This window comes from Rhodotorula toruloides (genome assembly GCF_000320785.1).
Source record: "Rhodotorula toruloides NP11 unplaced genomic scaffold Scaffold17, whole genome shotgun sequence".
Lineage (NCBI taxonomy): Eukaryota > Fungi > Basidiomycota > Microbotryomycetes > Sporidiobolales > Sporidiobolaceae > Rhodotorula > Rhodotorula toruloides.
The window spans coordinates 331,011-357,492 of NW_015622977.1; the positions used below are offsets into that span (position 1 = coordinate 331,011).

The window sequence follows — 26,482 nt, forward strand, 5'->3', positions numbered from 1 at the left end:
ACGGTCCAGCGATGTCCAGACGAGGAGGGAGAGGGTTCGTCGCTGTCTCTGTCGAGCTCTATCGCCTTGGAGCGGGGCGGGAGAGGGAGAGAGCGGGGGGATAAACGATGAAGTGCAGCGAGGACAGGGGAGCTGGCAAAGAGTTACAGAGTGCAAGGTCGTCGTCTACACCATCGAGTAACTCGCCGCTGTCCTCGACAACTCCACCACTTCACACTCGCAGAGGACCACCCGGCGACTGTTTGGCGGTTGTGTGACTTTTTTCACGACGAATGAACGTTCTGATCCAGACTGGAAATTGACCGGCGAAGTTGACCTCATGAACGCACTGGCTCTCTCGCTCCCGCTGCAACCCACGCTGGCTCACTCTCTCCGCCTTGCCGTCTCACGCGCAATCTCATCCTCGCGCACTCGCTCACCCTCTCCCGCTCACTTTCTCACACGCACCAACCCCTCGACCACCACCACCCGACCCCAACCTCGCTTCCACAGCTCACCCGCTCGCTCGTACGCTACCATGCCCGCTCAGAACAGCTCACACGGAGGAAAGTGGAAGGTCGCTCTCATCGGTGCGCTCCACCCTCTCCTTCTCTCCTCCTCTCGGCGCACTCCCGCTCGATTACCCGACTCGCTCCTCGAGCTGATCCAACGGCTCGCACGCACGCAGGGAGCGGAAACTGGGGGTCTGCGATCGCCCGTCTCGTGGGAAAGAACATCAAAGAGCGCAGCGACGAGTTCGACACCGAGGTCAAGATGTGGTGCTACGAGGAGGACGTGCGTCACCTAGCTCGCCCTCTCCCTCTCTTTCTACAAGCTAACAGAGGAGAGATGTGCACAGTTCGAAGGACGCAAGTTGACCGAGGTGATCAACGAGAAGCACGAGAACGTCAAGTACCTCCCCGGGATCGACTTGGGCGACAACGTCGTCGCCGAGCCCGACTTGATCAAGGCCATCGAGGGCGCCAACGCCTTGATCTTTGTCATTCCTCACCAGGTAAGCGGGCGCGTTCACTCCTGGCCGTGAGACTCGCAGCTGATGAGGGTTCGTGGGCCGGCGACAGTTCATCATCGAGACGTGCAAGCAACTCGAAGGCAAAGTCCCTTCCAACACGCAAGCCATCTCGCTAGTCAAAGGCGTCGACGTCAAAGACGGCCAAATCCACATCTTCAGCGAAGTGATCAAAGAACACCTCGACATCGAGTGTGCGGCCTTGTCGGGCGCCAACATCGCCAACGAGGTTGCCAAGGAGGCCTTCTCCGAGACCACGATCGGGTGCAGGGACATCGAGGTCGCCAAGCGCTGGGCGAGGTTGTTCGAGACGGAGAAGTTTAGGGTCGCGGTTAGCAAGGACGTGCTTGGAGTCAGTCTCGGCGGAGCGCTCAAGAATGTCGTCGCGGTCGCGGCGGGCTTGATTGACGGATTGCAATGGGGCAACAACGCCAAGGTGCGTGGCAGGCGCGCGGTCCCGGCTTTTCTTTCTCTTCTGCGCTTCTTGCGCGGGCGGGGTAGCTGAGCTGACTCGTTGTGCTGCGCAGGCCGCCATCATGCGCATCGGTCTCCTCGAGATGAAGCGGGTGCGTTCCCACCCTCCTCATTCTTGCTCTTTGCGAACTGTCCCTCATCCTCGCTCCTCCCCGCCTCTCCCTTTGCCCGCCTCTCCCTCGCACTCGCTCGTCTGCCCCCATCCTACTCGCACTCGCTCGCACCGCAGTTCGCCCTCGAGTTCTTCCCCGGCACCGAACCCGAAACCTTTGTCCAAGAATCCGCCGGGATCGCAGACTTGATCACGTCTTGCCTCGGAGGGAGGAACAGGAAGTGTGCCGAGGCTTTCGTGACGACGGGCAAGGTAAGCCCCTCGCTCTTTGCAGTCTTTGAAGGGAAGAGAAGGCTGATAGGATGGAGAGGAACAGACGTTCGATCAGTTGGAGAAGGAGATGCTTAATGGACAGAAACTCCAGGGTGCGTTCCTCGCTCCCTCTTACAGATGTGTCTCTCTCTTTTCCGAGCGATAGACTGATGAAGGCGGTCGACGACGACGGGCACACAGGCGTCCAGACAGCCAAAGAGCTGCACGAGTTCCTCAAGGCCCGCGGAAAGGCCGACAACTACCCTTTGTTCACCTTTGTCGTGCGTCCACGCATCTCCCGTCTCCTCGATGCGTGTGCGTGGGCTGATGGGGTTTGGGCGGACAGTACCGTGTTGCGTATGAGGGCGTCAAGCCGGATACGATCACGGCGCACATCTAGGTTGCCTTCACGCTCGCCTCGCCTCGCCTCGCAGCCGACACAGGCGACGATACACATACACCACACTCGCCCGCCCCCGCTCTCGAAAAAGACTTCGCACCAATCGTTCATAGACGGATTCCTCTCTCCTTGGCCTGCTTCTTCCCTCGCAAGTCCTGTATCACCACCGCCAGCCTCTCCTCGCTCTCCTTCTTTCGTGCGTTTTTCAAGCAGTCCTTCAGTCTTGCAGTCGGATCATCCTCCTCTCGGACAATACAAGTCGGACCTCCTCCCTCTTCTCTCTCCTCTTCTTGCAACTCGAAGTGAATAGACGTTTGCCCTCCACTCTTGCAGCGCGCTCAGAGAGCCTTAGTGAGCCAGTTGCGGGAGGCAGTCGACTTCCCTCTCGCTCGCCAACACCCCCGCTTCGCTCTTGACTTCCCACTCATCACTCGCTCTCACATCCCCTCGCTCTTGCCCCTCTCCCGCTCTCCCAACACCCCTGCCCACACCCACCGCGCGCGCCGCGCCCAAAACGCAATGGATATCGACGCCATGCTCCTCGGACTCGCAGAGGGGTCCGCCGCCGCTCCCTCTCACTCTGGTGACGCGGGAGGAGGTGGAGCGGGAGGAGGCGGAGGGGGGAAGAAGAGGAAGAGGCAGCAGATGAGGGAGAGTAGCGAGTCTGCGTGCGTTTCACCGGTTGCTCTCGGTTGGTGTGCGGGAGTGTGATGAGGAGAGGGAGGGCTAACGGGCTTGAGTGCGGGTGACAGGAACGACTCGGCGTCTGATATGGACATGTCAGCGTCCGACTCTGACGCTCCCGCCGCCGCTGCATCTGCCTCACCCCGAGGAGGAGGGAGGAGGGGAGGAGGGTCGAAGGTGAAGAGTTCTGCGCGGGTCGAGACGAGTTCGGACGAGGACGAGAGTGTTGGGAAGAAGGGCAGTGGGAAGGGAGGGGAGAACCCATATCCTGTCGAGGGGATTTATAGGGACGAGGCGGAACGGAGGCGGTGAGTCCTTCTCTCTCCTCTTCTCTTCCGCTCGAGAGCTTTCTGACAGGTTTGAGCTCGCAGTGTCGCTGGCCTGACGGAACTCGAGCGCGAAGACTTTATCGCGACGCGCAAGGAAGAGATCCTCGAAGCCGACAACCGGCGAATGATCGCAGAGATGGCTTCGCGCTCGAGCGGGAAGAAGAAGGTTGTTGCCAAAGACGAGGACGAGGACGATGAGGATGACGACCAGGACGAGGAGGTTTATACGGCGAGGGGTACGAGGTCGAGGAAGACGACGGGCGCGAGCAAGACCAAGAGCGATGGGTTCGAGAAGCTCAAGAAGAGCAGGACGGAGAAGGGCAAGAAGAAAGCCAAGGTGCGTTACACCAGCTACTCTCGACTTCGCTCTTGCGGCTGACGAGTCCGCACGCTTGCAGAAGGACGACAGCGACGACGAGTACGAGGAAGGCGGCTCAAAGTCTCGCCACAGGTCGCCCGACTCGGACGACGAGTCCGGCTCAGACATGGAGCAGTCGGACGACGACGACCGCGGCGCGAAGAAGAAGGGCAAGGGCAAGAAGGCGCCTGCACCGGTTGCCGAACTCGCCGACTTGCTGCAGATCCAGGTGACGCGGACGAAGCTGGCCGAGATGTGCAGGGCGCCTTGGTTCGAAGAGTGGATCAAGGGTGCGTTCGCGTCATCCAGTGCGTATTCACCGTGTCGAGGCTGATGAGGACCTCGATTGTACAGGCGCCTTCGTCCGTTACTCGCTCGGTCAGGATCAGCGGACGGGGCAGGTGCGGTACTCACTTTGCCAAGTCGTCGGTGCGTCCTTCGACTCCACACCGGGTGCATGCTGCTGATGACCGCATCTCGCAGGCGTCGAACCCGCAGAGCGGTCCTACCGCTTCGAAGGCGTTCAAACCGACCTCTGGCTCAGGCTCAAGCACGGCAAGTCGGAGAGGTTGTTCGGTATGGAGGCTGTCTCCAATTCGCCAATCATCAGCGTGAGTCCTGCTTTGCGTTCTAAAGCGCCCTTGAGCTGACCTCCTCGCTCATTACAGCACGAGTGGGTTCGCTGGACCAAGCAGTGCGAGGCCGACAAGGTTCCGGCGACTACGCCCGTCCAGGCGAAGAAGATCAAGGAGCAGCTTGCCAAGCGGACGAGCTACACCTTGACGGAGGTGCGTTTCGACCCGTTTCTCCGCGCCAGCTCTAAACTCACCACTCCGCGTCGCAGGAGGACCTCGCTGCCGAACTCGCCAAGAAGAACAAGCAACCCGGCGGTGCTGCCGCCCGCGTCCGTCTCAAGATGCAGCGCGACCACGCCATGCAGAACGGCGACATCGAGAAGGCTGCCGAGCTTTCCGCCCAACTCGCCGAGCTCGAAGGTCCCGCGGCGGGCGACATAGACCTCACGAAGCGTATCAACGACCGCAACAGGGCTGCGAATCGCGAGGAGGTCAAGCGTGCCGAGGCGAGGAGCCAGGAGGAGCGGAGGAAGATCAGCGAGGCCTTGCAGCGCGGCGACACGAGCGTCAAGGTTGACCCGAGTGCGCGTGTCAAGACGATGCCGAGGCTGAACTACGACAGGTGGGCTCGCGCTTTCGAGACTTTGGCAGACGTGGCTGACGAACTGGCGTCTGCGAAACAGCCGACCGCAGACTCCGACTCCTGGAACGCCCGGCAGCGGCACGCAGACGCCGCTCAACGGTGCAAGTGCATCGTCGAACCTCGCCGGAGCGCCCCTGAACGGCACACCTCGCGTCAAGGGCAACAAGATTGAGTCGGTCGTCGCCAGCCGCGTCCAGCTCGACCTCGACCTCGACTTCTGAGCTCGCCCGCGTCTTCCTCGTTCGGTGTGTCGTCGTTCGCAGTGCGCTTGTTGTACGGTAGCCATTCGTGTTCGTGCCTCGTCCTGGGGTCGAGGATCCCTCTCTCTGCTTGCAAGCAACACATCTTTCCCTCCTCTTCGCCGGTTCCGTCCCGTGTTCTCACGTACCCGTGAGCATGCTCTTGCACCGTCTGCCACTCAAAGCCCGTCCCCACCGTTGTACCCTCAAGAAACCGCTTCATCAGTGGACTTCGCTTCTCTCCCTCTTCCACTCCGCTCACTCGGCTCGAAGACGTTCAGCTAGCTCTAGAAAGTTCTCACGGTACTTTGAGAGACTGCTGCAGGTGCTGCTCCAGCTAGAATGGCCCACCGCATTCGTCTCCCTCCTCCTCTCCTCTACCCGAGCACGACCTCGACCCCGCTTGCCCTGGTCGCCCAGACGCCCTTCAAACCCGATGCGGGCCCCAACCCCCCCTACGTCCTCCAGACCGTCCCCTTCTCGCAAGGCTACCTCTTCTTCGGCTCCGACGACACCGTCCGCGCCTTCTCCCCCTCCTTGCAGCCTCTCGCACAGCTGAACACGACCCAGCGAGGGATCACGAGCATTGTTGCGGGTGCGAAAGGGAGCAATGCGGTCTTTATCACAGCGAAAGATGGATCGGTGTCGGCATGGGACACGAGGGACTTGTCGAAGGAGGCGTTCAAGCTTCAGGGTGCGTTTGAAGTCTTGCTTGCGATGCGTACGGGTCGCTGACGCAAGCTTTGGCTCGCAGGGAAGACACGGGCGGCGTATCTCTGCGCGTCGCAAAGCAGCGATCACTCGGCGCTCGCGGTCGGAACGGAGTTGCATCAGTACGAGGCGATGATCGACATCTGGTGAGTCTTTCCAGCTCAGACTGGAGACTGCCAATTGACCTCGACGAGAACAGGGACCTGCGGACGATGAAGCTGCAACATACGTACACCGAGGCGCACTCGGACGACATCACCGCCGTCGCTTTCCACCCTTCTCCTTCGCTCTCTCATGCCCTCCTCTCTGCATCCGTCGACGGGCTCATCAACACGTACGACGTGCGGATAGCGGACGAGGACGATGCTGTTCAGAGCACGTCGCAGGTCGGCGCAAGTCTGGCGCATGCGGGCTGGATGGCATTGGCGGGACAAGAGGCGAGTCAGGACTTGAAGGGCGTATTCGGAGCTACGACGATAGAGACTCTGCAGTATTGGGATATCGAGCAGGTGCGCGCCCATCGACTTCTGCTTGTCGACGCTTGTAGCTGACAGGTTGTAATGGCTTCGCAGCAAGAGCAGCTCGTCGACTTTGGCGACGTTCGGGACGTCGCGCTTCAGCCATGGCGGACGGACTACATGATCGGTGCACACTACAACGAAGCGCTCGGCGGAGTGTGTTTGCTGGCGGGAACGATCGCGTGCGTTGGCATCCCTCCTTCGCGTGTACTTCATGGCTGACGGATGGGTTATCTCCGCAGTGGCGACGTCGCCGTCATCAACGCGCGGGACAAGGAGTCGTGGTACCTTGAGCAGGTCTTGTCGGGCAAGACGAGCCGGCGGAATTATGGCTGCAAGGGGCACCGGGACATCGTCCGAGCAGCGCATCTGGACGCAGCGGTAGACATTGCCCTTGACTTGCACCGGCCCCTTGCTGACCTTTGCTTTGCAGACTTCGACAGTCGTAACTGGCGGAGAAGACGGGCAGATCTGTCTTTGGCAGGTTTGAAACGCCGTTCTTCCAACAGCATCGATCGTGGAGGCGGTCGAACACTAGCTAGAAGCTTGGGTGCCTGCTTTTCGCCGCCCCTCTCGCCAGCTCGCCTCGCCTGCACATCTTTCCTCGGCTCCTCCCCTTTCGCCATTCGCCATCAACCCGTACGCGGCTGGATCCCTCCCTTTTCCTAAGCCTCCTCCGCACATCCGATTGGACGGTGTTGCTACTCCCCAAGCGTCGAGGACGGCCGTTTGCAGGATTTGGGGCCTGCCTCCTTCCGCGGACTTGCCTCACCTCTGCACAGACGCGCCTCCTTGCTGTACTCGCCTCGACCGTCTACGATGCAGCGCACGCCCGCTTGTCTCGTCGCTCAAACTCGAAAACCTGCTCCGCCGCTTCTCGGATCGTCTGCTCCAGCGGCTTCCAGCGCATGCCTAGATCCGTCTCTGCCCTGCGACACCTCAGGCGAGTCAGCACGGAGCTCTGTAGGTTCAGAACAAAACGTCTGCGACATACCGGCTTGTATCCCACTTCCAAGGCTCCTCCTTGTCCCAGCCCGGCTCGCCTCCCGCGTCCGGAAACCGTTCGTGCTGCTCGGGAAACGCTTGACGGAGGATATGTGCAACTTCGGACCCGCTGAAGGAATGCGCCGCGACGAGGTACCGCTTGCCTCCTGCGACCGAGGCGTTCTCGACGGCGCGAAGGTGCGCAAGGGCGACGTCTTGCACGTCGACCATGGCATGTATCGGCGCCTTGGGTAATTCTTGCTTGTCAATGAACTCGCGGATCCAGGACGCGGAGGTTGACAGGCCGTCGATAGACTGGAGAGGCTGTTCCGAGGCGCCGATCACGTAGACGGGGAGGATTCTGTCAGGTGCTTGCCGGTCAGTACGTAGTGCTCGGTCACTGTGGTGGCTCAGCGTAGGAGGATGACGGGCAACGCACGTAGTGAGGGAGAACGCCGGCTTCTTTTCCGCGATGAAATCCCACGCTTTCTTCTCGGCGTACTTCTTGCTCGTCACGTAGACAAGAACCTGGTCCTTCTCCTCCTTGACGGCGTCGTCCCAAGTCAGAGGACACCAGTCCTCCTCCGTGTAGACCTTTGTCGGGTCAGGACCGCGGTGGTAGTCCTGCAAAGCGGCAAAGGACGAGGTGATAACGACTTGGCGGACAGTGCCAGCCCGATGCGCGGCGTCGAGGATGTTCAGTGTGCCGTTGACGGCAGGCTAGAGTGCTCGGATCGTCAGCAGCAAGTTGCGAAGGTCGAAGAGCAGAACGAGGCGGACCAGCAACATGTCCCGTTCGTTATCGGTGTAGCCTGCGTCGTAAACTCGTCAAGCCTCAGGAAGTCCTGCATGCTCAGACGAACGCACCGAAGAAGAACGGCGAAGCTGTGTGCACGACAACCTCAACGTCCTTGATTGCCTCGTCGTACGCTCCCTCCCTGCCCATGTCCTCGACGATCGCAAAGTCCAGCCTCTCCTCGTCGTACTGAGGTAAGCGATACCGCCATGCACCCGCCTGCGCCTGTTTCCGCACCGTCCCTCGTACTCGATAGCCCGCTCGCAGGAAAGCGTGAACGACGGAGGCGCCGACGTAGCCTGAAGCGCCGGTGACCAGAACGAGAGGCTTCGACATCGCAAGAGAGAGCGGCCCGAGCGAAAGGAAACAGCAGAAGGTTGAACGAAAGAACATCCCTTGCGGAGAGCGGAAGCCGCGAACAGAAGCGTGGGGGCGCTGGCGAGCGAGTCGCTGCTGCTGAGGGCTGCCGAGCTCACGGAAGTCATTCTCAGCTCGAGGCGCATCGACTTCTCGGAGCCGGGAGAGGAAGAGGGAGGACGGCGGCACCGGAGGCAATTCGACAAACTTTGTATTTCGAGCGAGTACTAGAGAGGCAGAGAGAGAGCGGAAGACATCACGAGTTCTTGTCTTGGCGGAGTCGAGTCGGTCTCGTAGAGACGGAAAGAGGAGGGAGGGGAACAAGAATGGTGGGAGAGAGGAGGGGGAGGGAGAAGTCGATCCGTCGCCTGTCGAGCTACTGCGTCGCGAGTGTACGCCTTCGAGCGAAAGGGGAATAATGCACATGTACGAGGAGGAAGTGACTAGGAAGAACGGCTAATGCAGGCGGTCGAACGAAAGAGAAGAGTTGCTGAACGGGCGCAGGCGAGGGCAACAGGCGGCGGGTTGGCGGGCGGCGGGACGGCGAGACGACCGAGCCAAGGGAGCAAGATGTGACGAAAGGCGAAGGCGAGGAAAGTGTGAATGCGATGGCGGGGCGGATAGAGGGATGAAAGGGGGTTTAGGCGTGATATAGCGTAAACTGGGTAGTTGCGATGGGCGAACGTGGCGGTATGAACGAGATGGACAGATGGACGAGAGCGGGGAGAGGAGAACGAGGCGAAGGGGCAGAGGACCGGCCACTGGCGCATCTTAGGGCGCTCCTGAGCCGGAGCTTGTTCCTGCACTTGATGCGTTCGACGACGATGCGGGTTTGGACGGCGTCTGCTGCGCGTAAATGAAGACTGCCGAGAAGGAGGATTGTCAGCTAGCGTTTGATTGGGGGAGAGGGAGAGGACCGACGATTGTTGACGGCCGCGATTGCAATCTGAGCAGGCAAGCAAGTGGTTGTGCGTCAGCGAGCGATCTCGAAACGGTAGGACAAGCCGCGCTGAGCGTGTCATAGCGGCGAGATGTCCGCCGGCGGCTCGTCGCGGGTCGGGCGTTGGACAGCAAGTCGCGACGCAAAACGGCGAGGTGTCGAGTCGCAAGGTCGGCGAAAATGGACGCATAGTCGGTGCGATCGTCGAGAGAGTACTGCTCAGGCGCGGGTGAGACGTACAAGGCGGCGTCGAGGCGAGGCGGACGGCGTGACAGGCCAAGGGTCGTCGGCGGAAGAGAAGGAGAAAAGTCGCGACTAACCGTGTTCTCACGCGGGTGCCAGCTCGCATGCAGGATCTTCTTGTTGTAGTCGATGCTCTCCGTATCGATCAAGGGCTTGCCGCCCGCCGCGCCTCCATTCTTGCCACCCTTGCCCGCCGCTCCGCCCGGACCCGCCTTGTTCTTGTTCCCGCCGATCTTCTTCGCCTTGAAGGCCGACTTGTCCGCCTGAAGCACGATGTCCTGTGTCGCTGCGGTGTCGTAGATGTGGAAGAAGTTGTTGTACGAGCCGGACAGGACGTGGCTGCGGGAGAGCGAAAGTCAGCGCATCCGTTTCTGAGGCGTTCTGAGGCTCCGTCAGCGCCATCCGACCGCTCCGCTGCGCACGCACCTGCCGTCGCCGGACCACGTACACTCGAACTTGTCGAAGATGCAGTCGTTCTCGTACAAGTCGCACAGCTTGCTGCGGAGGTGGTCGTGCACGTTGATCGTCTGGACCGGCTTGTTCTCCATGTTGATGTCCCAGATCCGGAGGTTGAGGTAGTCGCGAGAGAGGAGGTACCGTCCGTCCTTGCTGAACTTGACGTCCGACACCGACGAGATGATTTCCGAGAAGAACGACTTGTTCGACGGATCTTCCTCCTCCTCGAACACTGCGGACGTCACAAGGTTTTGCGCGAGTCAGTAAGTGGCGAGCGAGCGCGCAGAACCCGCGACTCCGGTACAAGTGTTGCGACCCACTCTTCGCATGCTTGTCGCACAACGCCTGCTCCCGCATGTCGGCGAGCTTGACCGTCCCCTTTGACGACGAGTAGCCGAAGAGGTTGCACGAGACCGGGTGGAACTCGGCCGCCGTGATGACCTCGGTCAGCTCCTCCATGTTGACGGGCTTGATGTCGAGAATGTCTGTCGGGCAACACCGTTAGCGCCGAAAATAAGCTCGAAAGAGAGAAGACCGCGCGTACTGAATGATTGGTCGGAGATGTTGAGGTTCCAGAGGTTGATCCGCAAGTCGTCGGCGCTCATGTACGTCTCGCCGTCCGAGTTCATTGAGATCGAGTTGATGTGGTACGCGTGCGCATTCGCATAGACCTTCCTCGGCACGGCGGCGACGATCGTGTCGTGGTAGGTCATGCGCGGGAGGCGGAGGAAGGGCGTTTGGCCGTCTGCGGACGAGGCGCCGTTTGAGCCGGACGGTGAGCCGGGGAAGGTGGAGGAGGGGAGACCGGGAATAGGCTGCGTCAGGGCGGCGGGTGGAGGAGAAGGAGGGCCGTTGCCAGCTGCGGCGGAACCGTTGTTCTCGGCGACCACCTTGAGCGACTTCTCAAACACCTTCCACAGCTTAATCGTCTTGTCTGCGCGGCGGGCAAGAGTGGGAGACTCCAGGGGTCAGTGCGGGTTGCGCAGTGTAGGGAAAGAGCCGGGAATGCGCACCGTTGGTCGAGAGGAGGAAGTGCGCCGCATTCTGCCGCTTGCACCACCTGATCTTGTTGATCTTCTCCTCTATCTCAAGCGACTTGAGATAGTCGAATTCAGGCTCATGGCTCTGAAATTCGGTGTAGAACTTGTACTCGCAGCCCTTCTTGTGCTCGTTGCGCTCGAAAAGGACCACGCGTCCGCCCTTGTCGCCTGTCGCAAGGTAGTCGCCGGTGTGGTCAAACTCGACGCACGCTGCAAAGGTCAAGGAGAGTCAGCGAAGACTGTCCTCAGCCGTCTCGTTCGCTGCGTCGACACCCTCTCCCACTCGACTTCCGAGCGCAGGCTGTCCCCACCCGGAGCGATCTCGCCTCCCTTTCAACCAGGATCCGCCCAACCGGAACTGCCCGATGCCGATAATAGCGCTGGTCACAGCGACGACGCCGAAAGCTCGCCAAGTGACCTGGATCGAGAGGAAAGCGGCGACAAAGGCGCGACTGACAGATGATGTCGGCCTCCGTGATGTCCTCAACCTCGCCCTGTAGACGTCAAGGTGGGTCAGTACATTGTCAAACATGCCCAGGTAGACAGCCTGGCCCCGTTGACGAAGCGAGACTGCCCGCCCGGCGCGAGTTTGCGAGAGTGACGGACCTTGTCGCCGAAGCACTGGGCGAACCTCCATCCCGCCTCATCCGCGGACAGCTGTGTCGGTGATGCCATTGCGTCGAGGGTGTCCAGTCCGTCACTGGCGGGCTGCACGGACTAGCTGGAGAGTGGTGGGCGTCGAGTTGGCGGGTGCAGGTGGCAGGAAGCGATGAGGAGCAGCCGGAGGTGCGCGACAAGCGGGCGGCGGGGTCGGTGGTGGTAGTCGGTGTCTGTGGCACACTGGCTGTGCGCTGGACGAGCTGGACTGAGCGTGAGAGCGTGCGTGAGCGAGTTGTTGCGGGTCGAGGCGAGTCGCTCCTCCTCGAGACCAGCTCGACCCACTCCAGCTCACCACTGCTCGCTGGGACCGCGGTTGACAAGCTCATTGCCACTCTCATCGCACTCGCACGAGCTTGACGAGTCGAGCCATGGTGCGCACGCCTTTCCCCGTCCTCTTGCGACCCCTCGTCCTCCCCACTCACATGAGGGCTATTGCACCCGTAGGCATCCGCTTCCCCGCCGCCAGCAGTTTCGCAGTGGACGAAGCATATCTCACCGACAGACGGGCGCCCGTACTGGTCGCACCCGCAGAAGGGATCGGTCTGGGAGAAGCCGGACGACCTCAAGACACCCCTCGAACTCGAGATCACCCGCTCTGGGTGGAAAGAGTATGAAACGGGAGGGAGGAAGTATTGGGTACACGCCACGACCAAGGAGACGACGTGGACTACGCCGAAGGATGTCAGCGGTGCGCTCTCCGTTCTTCTGCCGGTCGTTGTTCGCTTACTGACGAGATGTTCTGCCCGCAGAGATCATGGCCCGTCACAGGTTCGTTTCCTCTGAACTCCTTTCCTTCGTCGAGTATGACACGAACGATCTCTCACAGCACGCCCGCCGTTCCAACTCCTCCTCGTCCCGTCATGCCGCCAACCGGTCCCGCCGCCTACCGCCAGCAGTCTCCTCTTGCTGGCTCCATGTCTCCCGCTCCTCCAGTTGGCGGCTTGACTCCTCATACCGGCGCGCTGGTCGCTCCAGGTGGTTTCGGCGCGGGCAGTCCAGGCCTCCTCCCTCCTCGCCCTTCTGCTCTCCCAGCTCCTGCCGCCACGACGAACGTGACGTTTGCCACGCATGCCGAAGCAGAAGCTGCATTCAAGGGCATGTTGCGCAACCTCGGCGTCACGTCGACCTGGACATGGGAGATGGTGATGAAGGAGGCCATCACCGAGCCGCTTTACAAGGCGCTCAAGACGCTCGCGGAGCGTAAAGCCGCTTTCGAGAAGTACCTCGTCGAGGAGCGCGAGCGGGAGAGGCAGGAGCGCGACAAGAGCCTGGCGAGGTGCAGGAAGGATTGGTTCAAGGCGATGGACAAGCTGGGTGGAGGCGTGATGATGGAGGAGGGTGTCAAGAGCTGGTGGAGCTGGGAGAGGGGCAGGCGCGTCATGCGCGAGAAGTGCAAGGATGCGTGGGCGATGCCGAAGAACGACGAGGAGCGCAAAATCCTCTTCGACGAGTTCATCGCCAAGTTGCGCAAGGACGAGGAGGTGCGTTACCAGTCTTCCCATCCCGCTTCACTCGCTGACACCAGTGAACGATCAGACCCGCAAGCGTGAAACGCGCGGACGCAACATGGACAAGCTCACGGGCATCCTCCAGTCTCTCCAGCTCGACCTCGCCGGCCCAGTCCGCTGGCAAGACGCGCGGATGCTTATCCAGCGCACGCCCGAATGGCATCACGACCCCGAGCTTCAGCGCATCGAGCCTATCGACATGCTCACCGTCTTTGAGGACGAGGTCCGGCGTGCGGAGCAGGCTTATGTCGAGCAGAAGCAGAGGGTTGCCGAGGAGAAGCGACGCAAGGCGAGGAAGGCTCGCGAGGACTTTTCGGTGCGCGCGGTCCCGTTTCATGCAGCCTTTGTTCGAGACTGACCACGTCTACTCCGCAGGCCCTGCTCGCCGAGCTCGTCGCCGCCGATCAGATCACCGCCGGCGCGACCTGGAAGTCTGCCTACCCTCTCTTCCACCACGACGAGCGCTACCTCGCCTTGCTCGGCCAACCCGGATCCTCCCCGCTCGACCTCTTCTGGGATGTTGTCGACGAGCTCGATATCCGCGCTGAGGAGGACCAGCTTCTCATTGAGACTGTTGCGAAGGAGAAGGGGATGGTTGTTAAGGAGGAGACGACGGAGGAAGAGTTTGCGAAGGCGCTTGAGGGTGATGAGCGCGTGGAGAAGATGGACTACGGAGCGATCAAGGCGACCTTCGAGAAGGTGCGCGAGTCATCCCTTGTCGTACTAGTCCCGCGCTGACCCCTCGTCGTTGTAGCTCCACCATCGCGCCGTCCGCCACGCCCGCGACGAGCGCCGACGAGCCGAGAAGAAGCTGCGCCTCCTTGTCGACGACCTCCGCTACGCCTTCAAGAAGGTTGACCCGCCCATTGACGTCGACACCGCTACATGGGAGGACGTCGTCCCGCTTGTTGAGCAGACGGACGAGTGGGCGGCGCTCGAGGGGAACGACGAGGCGAGGAAGACGGCTTGGGAGAAGTTTGTCCGGCGTCAGAAGGTGTGTCCCGCTTTGTATGTCCATCTCTAGCCGTGAGCGTGCTGAATCGTCTCCGTCGTGCCGAGCAGGAAAAGCGTGCGGAACGCGAAGCCATGGACCTCGACCGCACCGAGCGAGACCGGCAGTATGAGCGCGAGCGCGACGCCGAGCGGGAGAGGGCAGGCGAGCGCGACCCGTCGTACCGGTCGAGCAGGCGGCGTGGCTCGCACATTCCCGAAGACGAAGAACACGAGCATGAGCGTGACCGGCGACGCAGGTTGAGCAGGAGCAGCGAGTTGCCGTACGGCGAGGACGCCAGGACCGGGGAGCGCAAGAGGGCTGCGGGCGGAGCTGAGGAGCAGGACGAGGCGAGTGCAGGAGGTGCGGCGGAGGAGGACGGTCAGAGGGAGCGGAAGATGCCTCGCCTGGGCGAGAACGGAGACGTCACCAAGGTGCGCTCCTTACGTCCTCTCCTCGCTGTTTGCCCCAGCTCATTGACGCCTGTACTGACGTTTGTCCCGACGATCTCGCCTGCTCCCACTTGTCCAGCAGGTGGTTCGAGGAGTGAACAAGGAGGAGGGGGAGCTCTAGCGTCGCAGTTTCCGGCTTCTGCAGCCGCGCCCGAGGTGTTTTTCAATGAAGCAATACTATCTGATGGCTGCGCTTCCCTGCTCGGCTCATGACGAGAGGAGCTGTTCTTTCGGCGGGGAGCGAGGGAAATGACATCTGCCGTCGCTCCTCTCCTTTGCGCTCGTTGACGAGGCGCGCCTCTCGCTTTGCTTCGCTGGGCGTGCTCCAGTGGGAAGAATGACACCGCAAGAGACGCAGGAGAGACGATCCTCCGCAAGAACGGCCTGGCAAGAGGCGCGAAGAAAGCGAATGACCAGACGAGCGGCAGGGCAGGGCTTGACCGGCGCTCCTGTTCCGCCGGTTCCGCAAGCGTTCCTGAGCTACCGGACACGCCGCTAAGCAGAACGAAGGGGTCGGTCGAGGTGACGAAGTGCGAAGAGAGAGGGGGAAAATGCGCTCACCGTTCTCTCCGAACCTTCAAGTCCTCGTCACGCTCCCCTCGCCCCTTCGTCCGCTGCCGTACACTCCCAGATCTTTCACTCTCGACACTCTCGACCAGCGCCAGCCATGTGAGCCCTTGCTCCCACGCCAGGCGACGCCGTTCGCAGTCGACCATCCTCCGCTGACCTTCGTAATCCGCTTCGCCGCTGTCCCCAACCACTAGGTCCGCCGCTGCTGCGACTGCCCAGCCTCTCCCGCCTGCACAGAGCGACGGCGTCCCCTCGCGGTCGTCGTCGGGCGACTCTGCATCTCCCAACCTCGCATCCTCGCCCCTCGAGTCGTTCGCCGCCATCTCGACCGCTCTTCCCACTTCTGCTACCGGCAACACGCCCGGCGCCGGGCCTGGAGGTGTAGGCTACCACGACCGCCAGGACAGCTTCGAGTCTCCGTCCGTCGGCGCGATGCCTGAGGAGGAGTCCTTCTCGACGAGGAGGCACTCGGTCGACGAGCCTGACGACGCCCTCCGCCGCTACCGAGGTGCGTTCTGCTGCTCCCTCGGGTACATACAGCTGCTGACCACTTGACTCGCAGCTGGCTTGTACAAATACACTGCTTCCCGCTACGACGAGTTCCAAGCCGACCTCCAGAGGAAGAAGGGTCTCCAGCACCGTCGCTCGAGCCAGTGAACGCGTTTCGACCGTCGCAAGGCTTTTGTTCTACTCTCGTCAACGCTAGAACGTCGACCATCGCCGTCCTCGTCCTCTCCAGTTCATGACATCATTTCCCTCACTCCATTCCGGTCAACACTCGGGCTGTACATAGCTTTCTCTCTCTCTCTCTCCTACACGTCCTCTCCTCGTTCTCGCACTCATCGTTGATACACCACCCGCGCCTCCCTTGTACCACTTGTGAATAGCCCTCGCACGCCTCGCACTCGCATCTTTCCCTCTCGCAGTTCTTCGCATTCGTTCCCCTCTTTCCTCTCTACAAGCAGCTTACCAGTCATGGAGTGCACATAGTTGTCTCCCGCTCACGTCTCGTTCACGCTCTGCGAGAGAAACGGCTTCGCCGGCGACAGAAAACAGATCGGAAAGCAGGTTCTTCGACGTCGTGATTCTTGATGGTTACGCCAACGACTTGCAAAGTTAAGAGTACGGCAATCACGCCTGACCGCCCCCGCCGCCCCTCCCAGCCGCACCTCCCCTCATCGCTCCTCGTCCCGCAAATCCAACCCTGAACACCCCATCACCCCGAAACCCGCCTCCAAGCCTGCCAAACCAGCTCCGCGAGCCATTGAGCTGTTCCTCCTCCGCCTGCTGCTGAAGCTGTGCGAGCTGGTCCGCTTCCGCGCTGGACGGGCGGATGACGGGCTCAGAGTCGCCTTCTGCACTAGCCGATGTCGTTGCTAGCTCGACGGCGAGACAACCGCTGTGCCAGCCTGACGCAGTGACGGCATAGACAAACTTGCCGCTCGAACGAGGCTGGTTCGAGTCATCGTCCCCCTCTTGCTCCTCGCCAGCGAAACGGATCCGAGTGGGCTTCTCGATGCGCTCGGGTGGCTGAGCAGGTCGAGCAGCGGGCGTGGGTACGCGGATCCCATGGAACCCGCCTCGCGTTCGGTTAAACTGGTCGTCTCGGATGATGCGCGGCATGGGGTGAGGGCGGAGACGGTCTTCGACGTCGGGTTGAGGGTCGGGCGTCTCAGGTCCGGTGGGAGGCAGCGAGAGTGGCGTGTGGGCCAGCTGCGGGTGTCCGAGACCGAGAGCGCCCGCCGAGTACGCTCCCCACGAGAAGAGGCGTCCTGCGTGGACAGCAGGCGGCGTCAGCTCGAGTTTCGCGACCGATGCAGCACGTTACGCTACGTACCGTTCGATGTCAGCGCCAAGTGGTGGTAATCGCCATGCGCGACCCTGCGCGAGGGTAGGGAAATCAGCACGTGAGAGGACGAGGGGGCGAAGCGGAACCAGCTGGACATACTTGATGACGCCGATGTTCTGCAATTCCGGAATCACTTCGGGTTCGGTTGCTTCTGTCCAGTCTTTCGTGCCGAGGAGGACGATCGAGCCTTCTGGGCTTGCGGACGACGGGACCGAGTCTGCGAAGACGGATTGTCAGCAGCACGCTTGCCTGGCCCCGGTGTGCGACCCACAGGCAGCGAACGAGCGGAAGTGCGCCGAGACATGCGTGATGTGCGTCCCAGGTGCAACACCGTTCGTCCCAAACCCCTCCAGCTTCGACAGCTCGTCGACGTCGCAGAACCTGCGCATCAACCGCCAGCTCCTGTCGCCCCGGAGAAAGGCTTGTTCGAGACGAGCTCGGCCTGCTTGTGCATCGTCGGCTTCGTCATTGGCGGGATTCGGGTTGCGAGGCGGCGGGACGGGCGAGATGTCGAGAAAGTAGACGTTCGAGAGGTTGGACAAGCCAATGACGAAGTCTTCGCCGCAAGCGATAAGCGTGAGCTTCTCGCTCGTCGAGCGCGCTGTGGACGGCAGAGGTGGCGCTTTGAGCGTGTCGAGCGAGAGGGGAAAGGCGACTCCTTCGGTCGCGGGCGACTGGAGCGACCCTTCGCCTGCTTCTGCGGCGGCTTGCGACAGGACATCAGGAGCTGGCTGCCACCAGATGAAGACGTCGCCGGTGTCTGTGAGGACGGCCGAGTGGTCCTGCGTAGCGAGCCGAGTTAGCGAGCTTTTCGAGCGGGATGCACAACCGGTCAGCTCACCCATCCTGCTTCTACTTGTGCTACCTGCCGTCCGACGTCTCCTGCCTCGCTGACCGTACCCCACCGACCCGCCTCGTCGCGCACCTCAAAGACCCTCCCAAACGTCCACATCTCCCAAACCTTTCCGTCCTCCGCAAGCATCACGACATGTCCCCTCCCCGCCTCGATCTGCTTGACCGGTCCAACGTGCCTCATGTGCGGCAGCACAGTCGGTTTAAGCACCCTACTCGGCGCACTAAGCCGCGCATCCTCCGACTGGATCCCCAAGCCCGACATCTGTCCCCAACTGACCACCTGTCCGTCCGCCGTCAGAGCGTGGAAGGACCATCCTCCTGCCGCGAGCGAGACGGGTGGAGAGGGGAGAGCGATGCGTGTTGGGAGGGTGAGGGCGTCGCGGACGATACGGGTGCGGAGGGACGAGATGCGCGCGATTTCCCATTGCTGCGTCGGCAGTCCTAGTCGTCCGTTGCTCGTTTGCTGCGAGTGTCGAGAGTCTCGTCAGCTTCGTTCGAGCGTGTGAGAGAGCGCCAGAACTCACGCCCCACAGGTAAGCCGACGAGGAGGCTAACCTCGCGTAGAGCCTGTACCAGCCCGACCTGCGCCCGCTCGTGACTGCCGGGAAGTGCATCTCCTTCACGGCCTTGCGCTGCCAGAGGATCTCGCATGGTCCGCCTTCGGAGGTGATGAACGCGAGCCAGCGTCGGCAGGTGCGCGCAAGGGAGACGAGGTCGTGGGCTGGAAAGGCGGGGAGGAGCGAGTCGGTGAGGAGGTCGACGGGCAAGCTGGAGAGGGCGTCTGCATCCGTGGCGAGAGACATCGTGGCGAGTGAAGGAGGTGGGGAAGGTCAAGAGAGAAGAGAGGGTCGACGAGGGTCGGCTCCGACGTTTTTACTGCATAGAATGCCTGCTGCGTCGTACTGAAGGTCCCTCGTGGACAGGAGAACCTCGAACGAAGCAGAACAAGGAGAAGCGGGACGGGAGGCAACGGCTTGGAGACGGAGGACTGGCTTACAACACGCTAGCGAGACACAACACAGACGAGACCCGACACACATAACACCCAGCATCACCGCTTCACCCCTCGCCCCGCCGTTGCCGCACCCGGCCTCGCCCTCGCACTTTTCGCCTTCGCAGCCCGCTCGTCCAGCGCCTCGACTTCCCTCCCTAGCCGGTTCTTCTTCTGCTGGAGCGAGGCAAGCTTTTGCTCGAGTGTGTCGAGCTCGCTTTGGTCGACGGTGATGGGTGTTTGGGAGCGAGAGGCGGCGGATTGGCGTTTCTCGACCTGTTGGAGCGGATGTCGACGAGGGAGGGAAAGTCGGTCGCTCGTGAGTGACTGACAATGAGTTAGGAGCTTGAGAGCATGGCGGACGCACCTTTGCCCGCAATGTCCGCTCCTTCTGCTTCAATCCCTCGAGACCGTCTTCCGCCCTCCGAATCAGCTCGTCAATCTGCGGCGCCATCTCGTTCGCCAGCGCTCGTTGCGCCGCAAAGACTTCTATCTCCGTGACGAGGTCGAACATCTGCTCAGCGAAGGCGAGGTCAGCGACTTGAGACGGGCCTTGAGGAGAAGAAAGCGGGACAGACCCGCCGGCTCTGCACGATGCCCGCCAACCGCGGCAGATCCATCGTTCCCTGGTGCAAGATGCCCACCGCGCTCTCCAGCTGCGTCCAACCCGCACGAACGAGGTCAACATTCGCTTCATCGCTTCGCGTCAATACGCGCGGGGGAGGGGAAACACACATTCGAGCAGCTCGCTTGGAGCGCGGCCGAGCAGGCGTCGAGTGCGGCCCAGTGTGAGGCTCCTGGTGGTGTCGGGTACATCGACTGTCGTGCGGTGCGGGACATGGTGCGCGCGAGATGGGATGTTGGTCGACGGGCGCGAGGGGGGTCAAAGCGACGGTGGGGGCGGGGGCGGCGCGAGAGTCTTCTAGTTCTGAATCGTAGTAGCACCGGGTGCGCAGCAGCTTCAGGGTGAGCAAGCGAGATGTCAATTTGCGCAGGGAGCAGGTCGTCGCAGGCGGAGGTCGCTCGTCTCCCTCGCACAAGTCCGGCGACAAGCCTGCAGGACAGGGTTTTACTGGCTGTTCGAGATCCTCAGATGCTACGAACGGTCGATAGCTTCGCCTGTACGTCCTGAACAAGCAGCAACCACCTTTTGCTCACGCAGCTTACAAAACCCACATGTGTCAATACCCCTTTTCTTGGGGGCTCTCTTCCAGTCGCTCGCGTGGTGGTAACATTTACGAATAACCACTACGCCTTTTACTTAGCGGTTCCGTGTTTCCACCACACCACGCGGGCTGAACGAATCTTTAGATTACCCTTCGCGATCTTTTTGCTGCCCCCTCCTGCTTTCCCTCTCTTTTGCTACTCGAGCAGTTCTCTTCCACTCCCGCAGCTATCGGTGCCGGCGCACGGAAGCTGTCCGACCTGCAGCGCTCTTGAGCGCTCTCCTCGTCTCCTGCTTCAGTCCTTGTCAAGTCTCCCGCGAAAGCTGCGAGAGCCCCCTGGCCTTAGTGACAGACATAGTACAACAACATACCGCTGGATCTGTACAGGCCTTTGCCAGGACCATCGCCAAGTGCTTCCTCCCCAAACTCATGGCCTTCCCTCCTTCTGTGCGGTCTGCTTCGGCCACGTCTGCCTGACCAGCTCACGTCCTGCACACAAGATTCAGTCAGCAGCAAGCTTGGCATGCAAGACTGTGGTTCATCAAGAGCGCAGGAGGGCCCAGCGACAACTCGCAAACGCACCAACCAAATCCGCCTGCCTCACCGGCTCCGGCACCTTCCCTTCCCCCGTACACGCAAGCGCGAGCTTGACGCATGTCTGTAGCGAGAGGCGGTGGCCGGGGGAGACGAAGATTGGGTTGCGGGCGGAGCGGGAGGGGGAGGAGAGGAGGGCCTGTTTGTGAAGCGGTTAGCGGCGCTGAGGGAGCTGAGGAGTGTAGGGAGAACGTACGGCACCCCAGTAATCGTCTTCTCGCCGTGATGAGGCGCTGGAGTTGGCGGAAGGACGGGGAGTCGCATCTCCGCCTGGTTCGGGCGGACGCAGGCCAGTCCAATCACCTCGGTGTTGAAACAGCGCATGACACGCTTTTCGCATGCTCTTCTGAGAGGAGAGGTAGTCGGAGGGGAATTCAGCCGGCCGGGAAGAGTTGTCGTTGGCGGGATTTGCGGGCGTTTCTGAGGCTGAGGCGTGTAGCGGGTGGTATTCCTTCGCTGCGAGTCCGCACTTGTCAGTCCTGGTACAAGCAGAGAAAGAGAGCCTGAACTCACCAATTCCAACTGTCGGCAACCCACTCTTGACACCCACCGCAACCGCACTCCCCGCCTGCCTGGGATGCCACCTCCCATTCCCATCCACAAACAGTACCTGCACCTCCGGGCCGCCCGTCGCGCGCAACTCGTCGAGAAGCGCGATATAGATATCGGATTCGCGGAAGGAGAGGTAGGAGTGGATGTAAGGGGTTGACGAGAGCGAGACGCGGCGGGAGAGGGTGCGGTGGGGCTGTGGAACGGGTCAGGGTGGTTGGGTTGAGGAGGACAGAGGAGACGCACCTTGAGAGAGGGGAAGGAAAGCACGGCGAGAACGGCGATCCCTTCGTCCCCGCTGCCGTCTCGAAAGGAGATGTCCAGCCCGGCGACGACCTCGAGTCCCTCGAAACTCAGCTCGTTGAGTTCCTCGCGGTAGACGGGCGGAGCTTCAGGGTGCAAAGATGGCAGAGCACGAGCGGGACAAGCAGGAACGGCGAAGGAGAGGTCGCTCGAGTCTTCAAACACCGCCAGCGAAGCCTGGCGCCGCTGTTCGCTATCGTCGCAGCATGGGAGCGGGCGTGTCAGCGTGTAGCACGAACCCAAGACTCAGCAGAGTAGCGCACGCTGTCCAGCTAGCCACCAACTCAGGCGAGAGCGAGTTCATGCGGACGGTTCGAGCGAGAGACGTTCGTCCTCGTCCACCTCGCCGCTCCTCGCACTTGTGGCTGCTCGCTTCGTGTACTGCTAGCTGGGTACGCGTGCTGCTGTCTGAACCGCCTCGCTCGTCCAGCGTGCGAAGGGTGCGTCTACCCTCTTGTTCTCCACTCTCGGGTCACGTCTCCGGCTCGTCAATGCGCTCGCAGCGGCTGGGCGGGCTGGTGGGCGCGTGTATTGCGGAGACAGAGGTACGGAAACGGTCTTGTAAACGCGCTTACGCTTTTAAGATCCGCAGACACCGTCAATTCGCTCATCTCTCCCTCGACATCCCTTACCTCCCCCCTTCACCACAAGCTCCTGCCGCTTTCTTCCACCAGCAACCCATTTCCGAGCGTTTCGGTTCCGCCCATCGACCCTCTCACTCTCCCCTCTCTGTCCCACGATACACCATGCGGCTGCCCCTCCTCCTCGGCTCCCTCCTCGCCCTCGCCCACTCCTGTACAGCACTGTACTTCTACCTCGGAGCAGGGGAGAACCGGTGCTTCATTGAGGAATTGCCGAAGGATACGATTGTTGTGGGTGAGTTGGCGCATGCGTTCGCTTTCTCCCCTAACTTCGAGATGGGAGGGAAGCTCTTCGCAGAGCCTTAGCTCACTGACATGGACGTTTGCAGGGCACTACAAGGGAGAGGAATGGCAGGAGTCGTCGAAGAGCTGGATCACGAATGACCAGCTGGGCATCCAGATCGTCGTTGCGGTGCGTCCTCTGAGCCGGATCTCTCGCATCTTACCTGGGCTACCAAGTTGCCGACAGTTAATCGATTCCCTCTCTTCACGCACAGGAGGTCGAGTCGGGCGAAAAGGTGGTCAACACGCGCGGACTGCCCGAGGGCAAGTTCACGTTCACGTCGCACGAGGCGGGCGACCACACGATCTGCCTCAAGAGCAACTACACGGGCGGGTGGTTCTCGACAACGCAGGTGCGGATGCACCTCGACATTGCGGTCGGCGAGGCGAAAGTCGACGAGGAGGGCGAGCGGGCGCACGTCAAGGACCTCGCCGAGAAGGTGCGCGACTTGAACCACCGCCTCGCCGACATTCGCCGCGAACAGCAGTTCCAGCGCGAGCGCGAGGCCGAGTTCCGCGTGTTGAGCGAGCGGACCAACTCGCGCGCGGTCTGGTGGAGCGTGTTCCAGCTTGCCGTCCTCGCGGGCACATGCTTCTGGCAGCTGCGGCATCTGCGCCTCTTCTTCGAGAGCAAGAAGCTGTGCGTCCCAGTCTCTATCCCCTTCCTCGCAGCTTGACTGACACTCTCGTCGTCGCGGACGCAGGCGATGATTGTCGGGTGGGCTTGCGTCTCAGGCGGACGTCGTTCGCCTGCTCGTTTCCCTCGCATTGCAACGTGGATGTCGTCGTCGTCAACAGCGTGCCAGGCAGTGCTTTTGGCGAGTGTGCGGGCGTGCAAAGACGAGACGAGGCCCCGTGCGAGTGCGAAGTCGAGGCCCCGGGAAGACTTGCGCCTCGCTCGTCGACTTTCGACACTCGAGCTCGTTTCTGCTGCTTGTTCTGCTGTGCTTGCACGCTGTTCAGACGCAGGCTACACGCTTCAACGACCGCCAGCCCTTGCTCTTGCGCCGCTCCCCTTTGATCGCTTTCGCCCGTGACCCGCGCCATCAACTCGCTCGCGCGACAGCAACACGACGAGGTGCGCTCGAGGATAACTGGCGAGGGTCACACGACGCATGCTAACCGTCTCACTTCGCCCGTAGACCCGCCGCTCGAGTGCGATCGTCTCGCACCGACCGACTACCCCCGCATACAGCGACACTCTCACCGCCAAACAGCCTCATCCCGCGCTGAGCAGGACAGGGAAGGCTTTGCCTGTACTCCCTAGGCACAGACAGTACCGCCATGTCTCCCCCTACGGCCGTCGACATCCTCCCACGCCACCTCCAGTCTTCCGCATCCGCCTCGTCCTCGTCCAACGCAAGTCCAGCCGGCACGCCTCCGACAGCCTCCCAACCAGCCCTCTCGTCCTCCTACACCCGCTCTCCAGCCTCGTCAAGCGTCCCCCTCCCCTCGCCAGGCGGTGGCACGGGCGCCCTCCCGCCGGGATCCCCTTCGTCCTCCTCGTCGAACCGCTTCGGTCTCTCGCTCGGATTCATCCAGCGCCGCCCGCGCGGATGGACGACCTCGTCTGCGCAGCGCAGCCCCAACGCACGCGGCAGCCCGAGCGCATCACCCGCTACGGAACTCCCGCCTTCGCCCGGCGGAGAACGCCCTTCGAGCGGGTACGGCTTCCCTGCGCTCCGTCGGACGCTCTCGAAGCGCACGTCGAGTAATAACGCGAATGACGGAGCGAGGTCGAGGCAGAGGAGGAGCTCGTCGCAACCGCCCGTGCCGGCTCTCGGGATTGTTCCGCCTGCAGGAGGAGAGGCGGCTGTAGGCACGAGCAGCGGAGAGTCGAGGACGGGATCCGGCAACGCGGAGGCCAGCACGTCCGCTTCGCAGCAGCAGCAGCAGCAACCTCCCGCCTTTTCCCCTCTCGCCGCGACGACTTCGCTCCCGAACCCGCCAAATCCGGGCTCGTCCACCCTTTCGCGTGCGGGCACTGCGCCCGACTTGTCCGCGACCGACTCGACGCAGGTGCAGAAGATTCGTCTCGTCCCGCACCTCGAGTCGTCCCGCTCGCTCCACTTTGAGCCGATCGAGCGCGACCTCGCCCCCTTCGCCATCATCCGCGTCGGGCGCTTCACCGATCGCCACAGCCACCACGGCGGCTCAAGCTCGTCAAACACGAACGCCGCGCGCGGGACGCCGCAAGAACCTGCCCGGATCGCGTTCAAGTCGAAAGTCGTCTCGCGCGGCCATGCCGAAATTTGGGTCGACGACCAGGGAAAGTTCTTCATTCGCGATACAAAGTCGTCGTCCGGGACGTTCCTCAATCACATTCGCCTGTCGGGACCGAATATCGAGAGTCGTGCGTCGCAGCTCAAGGATGGGGATGTGTTGCAGCTCGGGGTGGACTACCAGGGCGGAACGGAAGAGATCTACCGCTGCGTCAAAATGCGCGTCGAGTTGAACAGGGGATGGCAGCGGCAGGCCAACAGCTTCAAGTACGTTTCCTCGCCCTCCGTCGATTGACGTTCGCGGGCTCACCCTTTTCCCGCCCTACAGCACCGCCGCGCTCGCCCAGCTGCGCGCGCTCGGCGGCATCCCGGACCCCTCTGCGTCCTCGTCCGGCACTCCCGCCAGCGCACCTGGCACCTCGGCGACCCCAGAAACCGCAGCCGCCGCATCGACTTCGACAGGCGACGTAGCGAAGGCTTCCACGCCGACGCCTGCCGCCGCCACTCCTTCCGCCGACAACAACGCAGCGATGTCGTCCATTTCGGACTGCTGCATCTGTCTCTACGGCGTCACAGTCGCCCAAGCACTCTTCATCGCCCCCTGCTCGCACGTCACGCACTTTAAGTGCATCCGCCCGCTCATCGAGCAGAACTACCCCGGCTTCTGCTGTCCGCTCTGTAGGACGTACGCCGACCTCGAAGCGGACGTCGAGATCGACCTTCCCGAACCGACGCCTGCGCCTGCCCCTCCTGCGCCCACAACGGCGGCCGACACGTCTGCCGAGACAGAGACGGGCGGACCGTTGACGGACGAGCCGATGTCGCTCGAAGGCAGCGCACTCGGTCTCGCAGGCCGTTCGCCACCCATGGCAGCCGTCGCAGAAGCCGAAGAGCCCGTCTCGCGACCTGGCTCGATCCGCAGCGGCATCGGTGCGCGGCCGAGCGCGAGTCGGAGGAGTAGCGCGCAGGCGCTCGCGCAGACTTTCGCGGCAGGCGAAGCGAGGGCTCGGAGCCGGCCTGCTTCGATCGCGCCTGCTGCCGAGTCGCACAACGAGGAGGAAGAGGGCGAGCGAGATGTCTTTGCGGATGCGGAGGGCGGGGCGGAGGAGCCTTCGAGTGAGCCGGAGGAAAGTCAAGAGGGTTCGGTCGAGGAGGATTCGGCGCCTCAGCAAGACACGCCTTCGCAGTCGACCGTCAAGCCCGCCGCCATTCCTGCCTCTCGCCTCTCCCCTCCCGCTGCAGACGACTTGTACGCCTCGCTCGCCTCGGCAGCCACGCCGCCGAACAACACTTTCCTCTCGACTCTCGCAGACTCGTCCGCCCGCTTCGGTCTCACCTCGGCCGCCGCGTCGTTCTTCGGCTCGTCGAGGCCGCATCAGCCGAGCAACCTCGCTGATACTGGACCCAGTCGCGTCAGCTTGACCGGCAGCGGGTCCGGCACGAACGGCAGCGACTTGGAAGGCGACGACGGCGAGACGCAGGAAGCGGGTTCGTCTGCTGCCGAAGACGAGGTCGTCTCCTCGACGCGGCACAAGGGCAAAGGGAAGGGCAAGGCGAAGGAGGCCGAGGCTGCGGCGCCAGCTTCGAACGACCGCTCGCAGCCGAAGAAGGGTCGACGGAACAGTACGCTCTTCCCGCCGCCTGACAGCCTCGAACACCCCGACCCGTCCGTCGCCGCCGCACTCTTCATCTGATCCCTCGCTCTCTCCCGCCATTCCTCGCATCATCG

General features: G+C 62.1%; 12 protein-coding genes across 12 annotated transcripts; 7 read left to right on the forward strand and 5 right to left on the reverse strand.

Moving 5' to 3' along the window:
* Positions 1-517: 517 nt before the first annotated feature.
* Positions 518-2,247, forward strand: RHTO_02273 (glycerol-3-phosphate dehydrogenase (NAD+); the record flags this gene model as incomplete). The annotated part of the gene is made up of 9 exons (XM_016415950.1): positions 518-569; positions 668-774; positions 839-994; positions 1,062-1,445; positions 1,537-1,575; positions 1,713-1,847; positions 1,912-1,960; positions 2,049-2,128; positions 2,194-2,247. 9 exons carry the CDS (start codon positions 518-520, stop codon positions 2,245-2,247), a joined length of 1,056 nt encoding a protein of 351 aa, XP_016272124.1.
* Positions 2,248-2,766: 519 nt separating this feature from the next.
* Positions 2,767-5,057, forward strand: RHTO_02274 (RNA polymerase-associated protein RTF1; the record flags this gene model as incomplete). The annotated part of the gene is made up of 9 exons (XM_016415951.1): positions 2,767-2,915; positions 3,000-3,239; positions 3,303-3,597; positions 3,659-3,908; positions 3,973-4,047; positions 4,102-4,229; positions 4,287-4,406; positions 4,463-4,815; positions 4,877-5,057. The coding sequence occupies 9 exons, from the start codon at positions 2,767-2,769 to the stop codon at positions 5,055-5,057; spliced, it is 1,791 nt and encodes a 596-aa protein (XP_016272171.1).
* Positions 5,058-5,417: 360 nt separating this feature from the next.
* RHTO_02275 (WD repeat domain 89) lies at positions 5,418-6,794 on the forward strand (the record flags this gene model as incomplete). Its single annotated transcript, XM_016415952.1, has 6 exons — positions 5,418-5,769; positions 5,830-5,932; positions 5,986-6,295; positions 6,359-6,486; positions 6,547-6,685; positions 6,738-6,794. 6 exons carry the CDS (start codon positions 5,418-5,420, stop codon positions 6,792-6,794), a joined length of 1,089 nt encoding a protein of 362 aa, XP_016272112.1.
* A 324-nt stretch (positions 6,795-7,118) lies between these two features.
* Positions 7,119-8,420, reverse strand: RHTO_02276 (NAD-dependent epimerase/dehydratase; the record flags this gene model as incomplete). Its single annotated transcript, XM_016415953.1, has 5 exons — positions 7,119-7,233; positions 7,299-7,649; positions 7,728-8,008; positions 8,069-8,100; positions 8,156-8,420. The coding sequence occupies 5 exons, from the start codon at positions 8,418-8,420 to the stop codon at positions 7,119-7,121; spliced, it is 1,044 nt and encodes a 347-aa protein (XP_016272034.1).
* A 792-nt stretch (positions 8,421-9,212) lies between these two features.
* On the reverse strand, positions 9,213-11,795 carry RHTO_02277 (protein phosphatase 2 (formerly 2A), regulatory subunit B; the record flags this gene model as incomplete). The annotated part of the gene is made up of 9 exons (XM_016415954.1): positions 9,213-9,304; positions 9,363-9,387; positions 9,702-9,963; positions 10,051-10,312; positions 10,401-10,565; positions 10,625-11,014; positions 11,094-11,330; positions 11,578-11,614; positions 11,727-11,795. 9 exons carry the CDS (start codon positions 11,793-11,795, stop codon positions 9,213-9,215), a joined length of 1,539 nt encoding a protein of 512 aa, XP_016272060.1.
* Positions 11,796-12,148: 353 nt separating this feature from the next.
* Positions 12,149-14,852, forward strand: RHTO_02278 (formin binding protein; the record flags this gene model as incomplete). Its single annotated transcript, XM_016415955.1, has 9 exons — positions 12,149-12,151; positions 12,225-12,468; positions 12,530-12,548; positions 12,607-13,261; positions 13,317-13,604; positions 13,664-13,987; positions 14,043-14,282; positions 14,351-14,713; positions 14,814-14,852. The coding sequence occupies 9 exons, from the start codon at positions 12,149-12,151 to the stop codon at positions 14,850-14,852; spliced, it is 2,175 nt and encodes a 724-aa protein (XP_016272108.1).
* Positions 14,853-15,282: 430 nt separating this feature from the next.
* RHTO_02279 (uncharacterized protein) lies at positions 15,283-15,958 on the forward strand (the record flags this gene model as incomplete). The annotated part of the gene is made up of 3 exons (XM_016415956.1): positions 15,283-15,431; positions 15,496-15,809; positions 15,864-15,958. The coding sequence occupies 3 exons, from the start codon at positions 15,283-15,285 to the stop codon at positions 15,956-15,958; spliced, it is 558 nt and encodes a 185-aa protein (XP_016272172.1).
* Positions 15,959-16,432: 474 nt separating this feature from the next.
* On the reverse strand, positions 16,433-18,808 carry RHTO_02280 (uncharacterized protein; the record flags this gene model as incomplete). Its single annotated transcript, XM_016415957.1, has 6 exons — positions 16,433-17,073; positions 17,139-17,182; positions 17,250-17,367; positions 17,422-17,932; positions 17,992-18,468; positions 18,530-18,808. The coding sequence occupies 6 exons, from the start codon at positions 18,806-18,808 to the stop codon at positions 16,433-16,435; spliced, it is 2,070 nt and encodes a 689-aa protein (XP_016272040.1).
* Positions 18,809-19,056: 248 nt separating this feature from the next.
* On the reverse strand, positions 19,057-19,836 carry RHTO_02281 (mitotic spindle biogenesis protein Spc19; the record flags this gene model as incomplete). The annotated part of the gene is made up of 4 exons (XM_016415958.1): positions 19,057-19,272; positions 19,364-19,510; positions 19,575-19,652; positions 19,732-19,836. The coding sequence occupies 4 exons, from the start codon at positions 19,834-19,836 to the stop codon at positions 19,057-19,059; spliced, it is 546 nt and encodes a 181-aa protein (XP_016272012.1).
* A 753-nt stretch (positions 19,837-20,589) lies between these two features.
* On the reverse strand, positions 20,590-21,912 carry RHTO_02282 (deoxyribonuclease V; the record flags this gene model as incomplete). Its single annotated transcript, XM_016415959.1, has 6 exons — positions 20,590-20,651; positions 20,745-20,895; positions 20,953-21,212; positions 21,270-21,501; positions 21,552-21,801; positions 21,872-21,912. The coding sequence occupies 6 exons, from the start codon at positions 21,910-21,912 to the stop codon at positions 20,590-20,592; spliced, it is 996 nt and encodes a 331-aa protein (XP_016272024.1).
* Positions 21,913-22,354: 442 nt separating this feature from the next.
* RHTO_02283 (ER to Golgi transport-related protein) lies at positions 22,355-23,242 on the forward strand (the record flags this gene model as incomplete). Its single annotated transcript, XM_016415960.1, has 4 exons — positions 22,355-22,484; positions 22,579-22,661; positions 22,747-23,171; positions 23,236-23,242. 4 exons carry the CDS (start codon positions 22,355-22,357, stop codon positions 23,240-23,242), a joined length of 645 nt encoding a protein of 214 aa, XP_016272175.1.
* Positions 23,243-23,815: 573 nt separating this feature from the next.
* On the forward strand, positions 23,816-26,447 carry RHTO_02284 (zinc finger, RING-type and FHA domain containing protein; the record flags this gene model as incomplete). The annotated part of the gene is made up of 2 exons (XM_016415961.1): positions 23,816-25,020; positions 25,082-26,447. 2 exons carry the CDS (start codon positions 23,816-23,818, stop codon positions 26,445-26,447), a joined length of 2,571 nt encoding a protein of 856 aa, XP_016272149.1.
* Between the last annotated feature and the right edge of the window lie 35 nt (positions 26,448-26,482).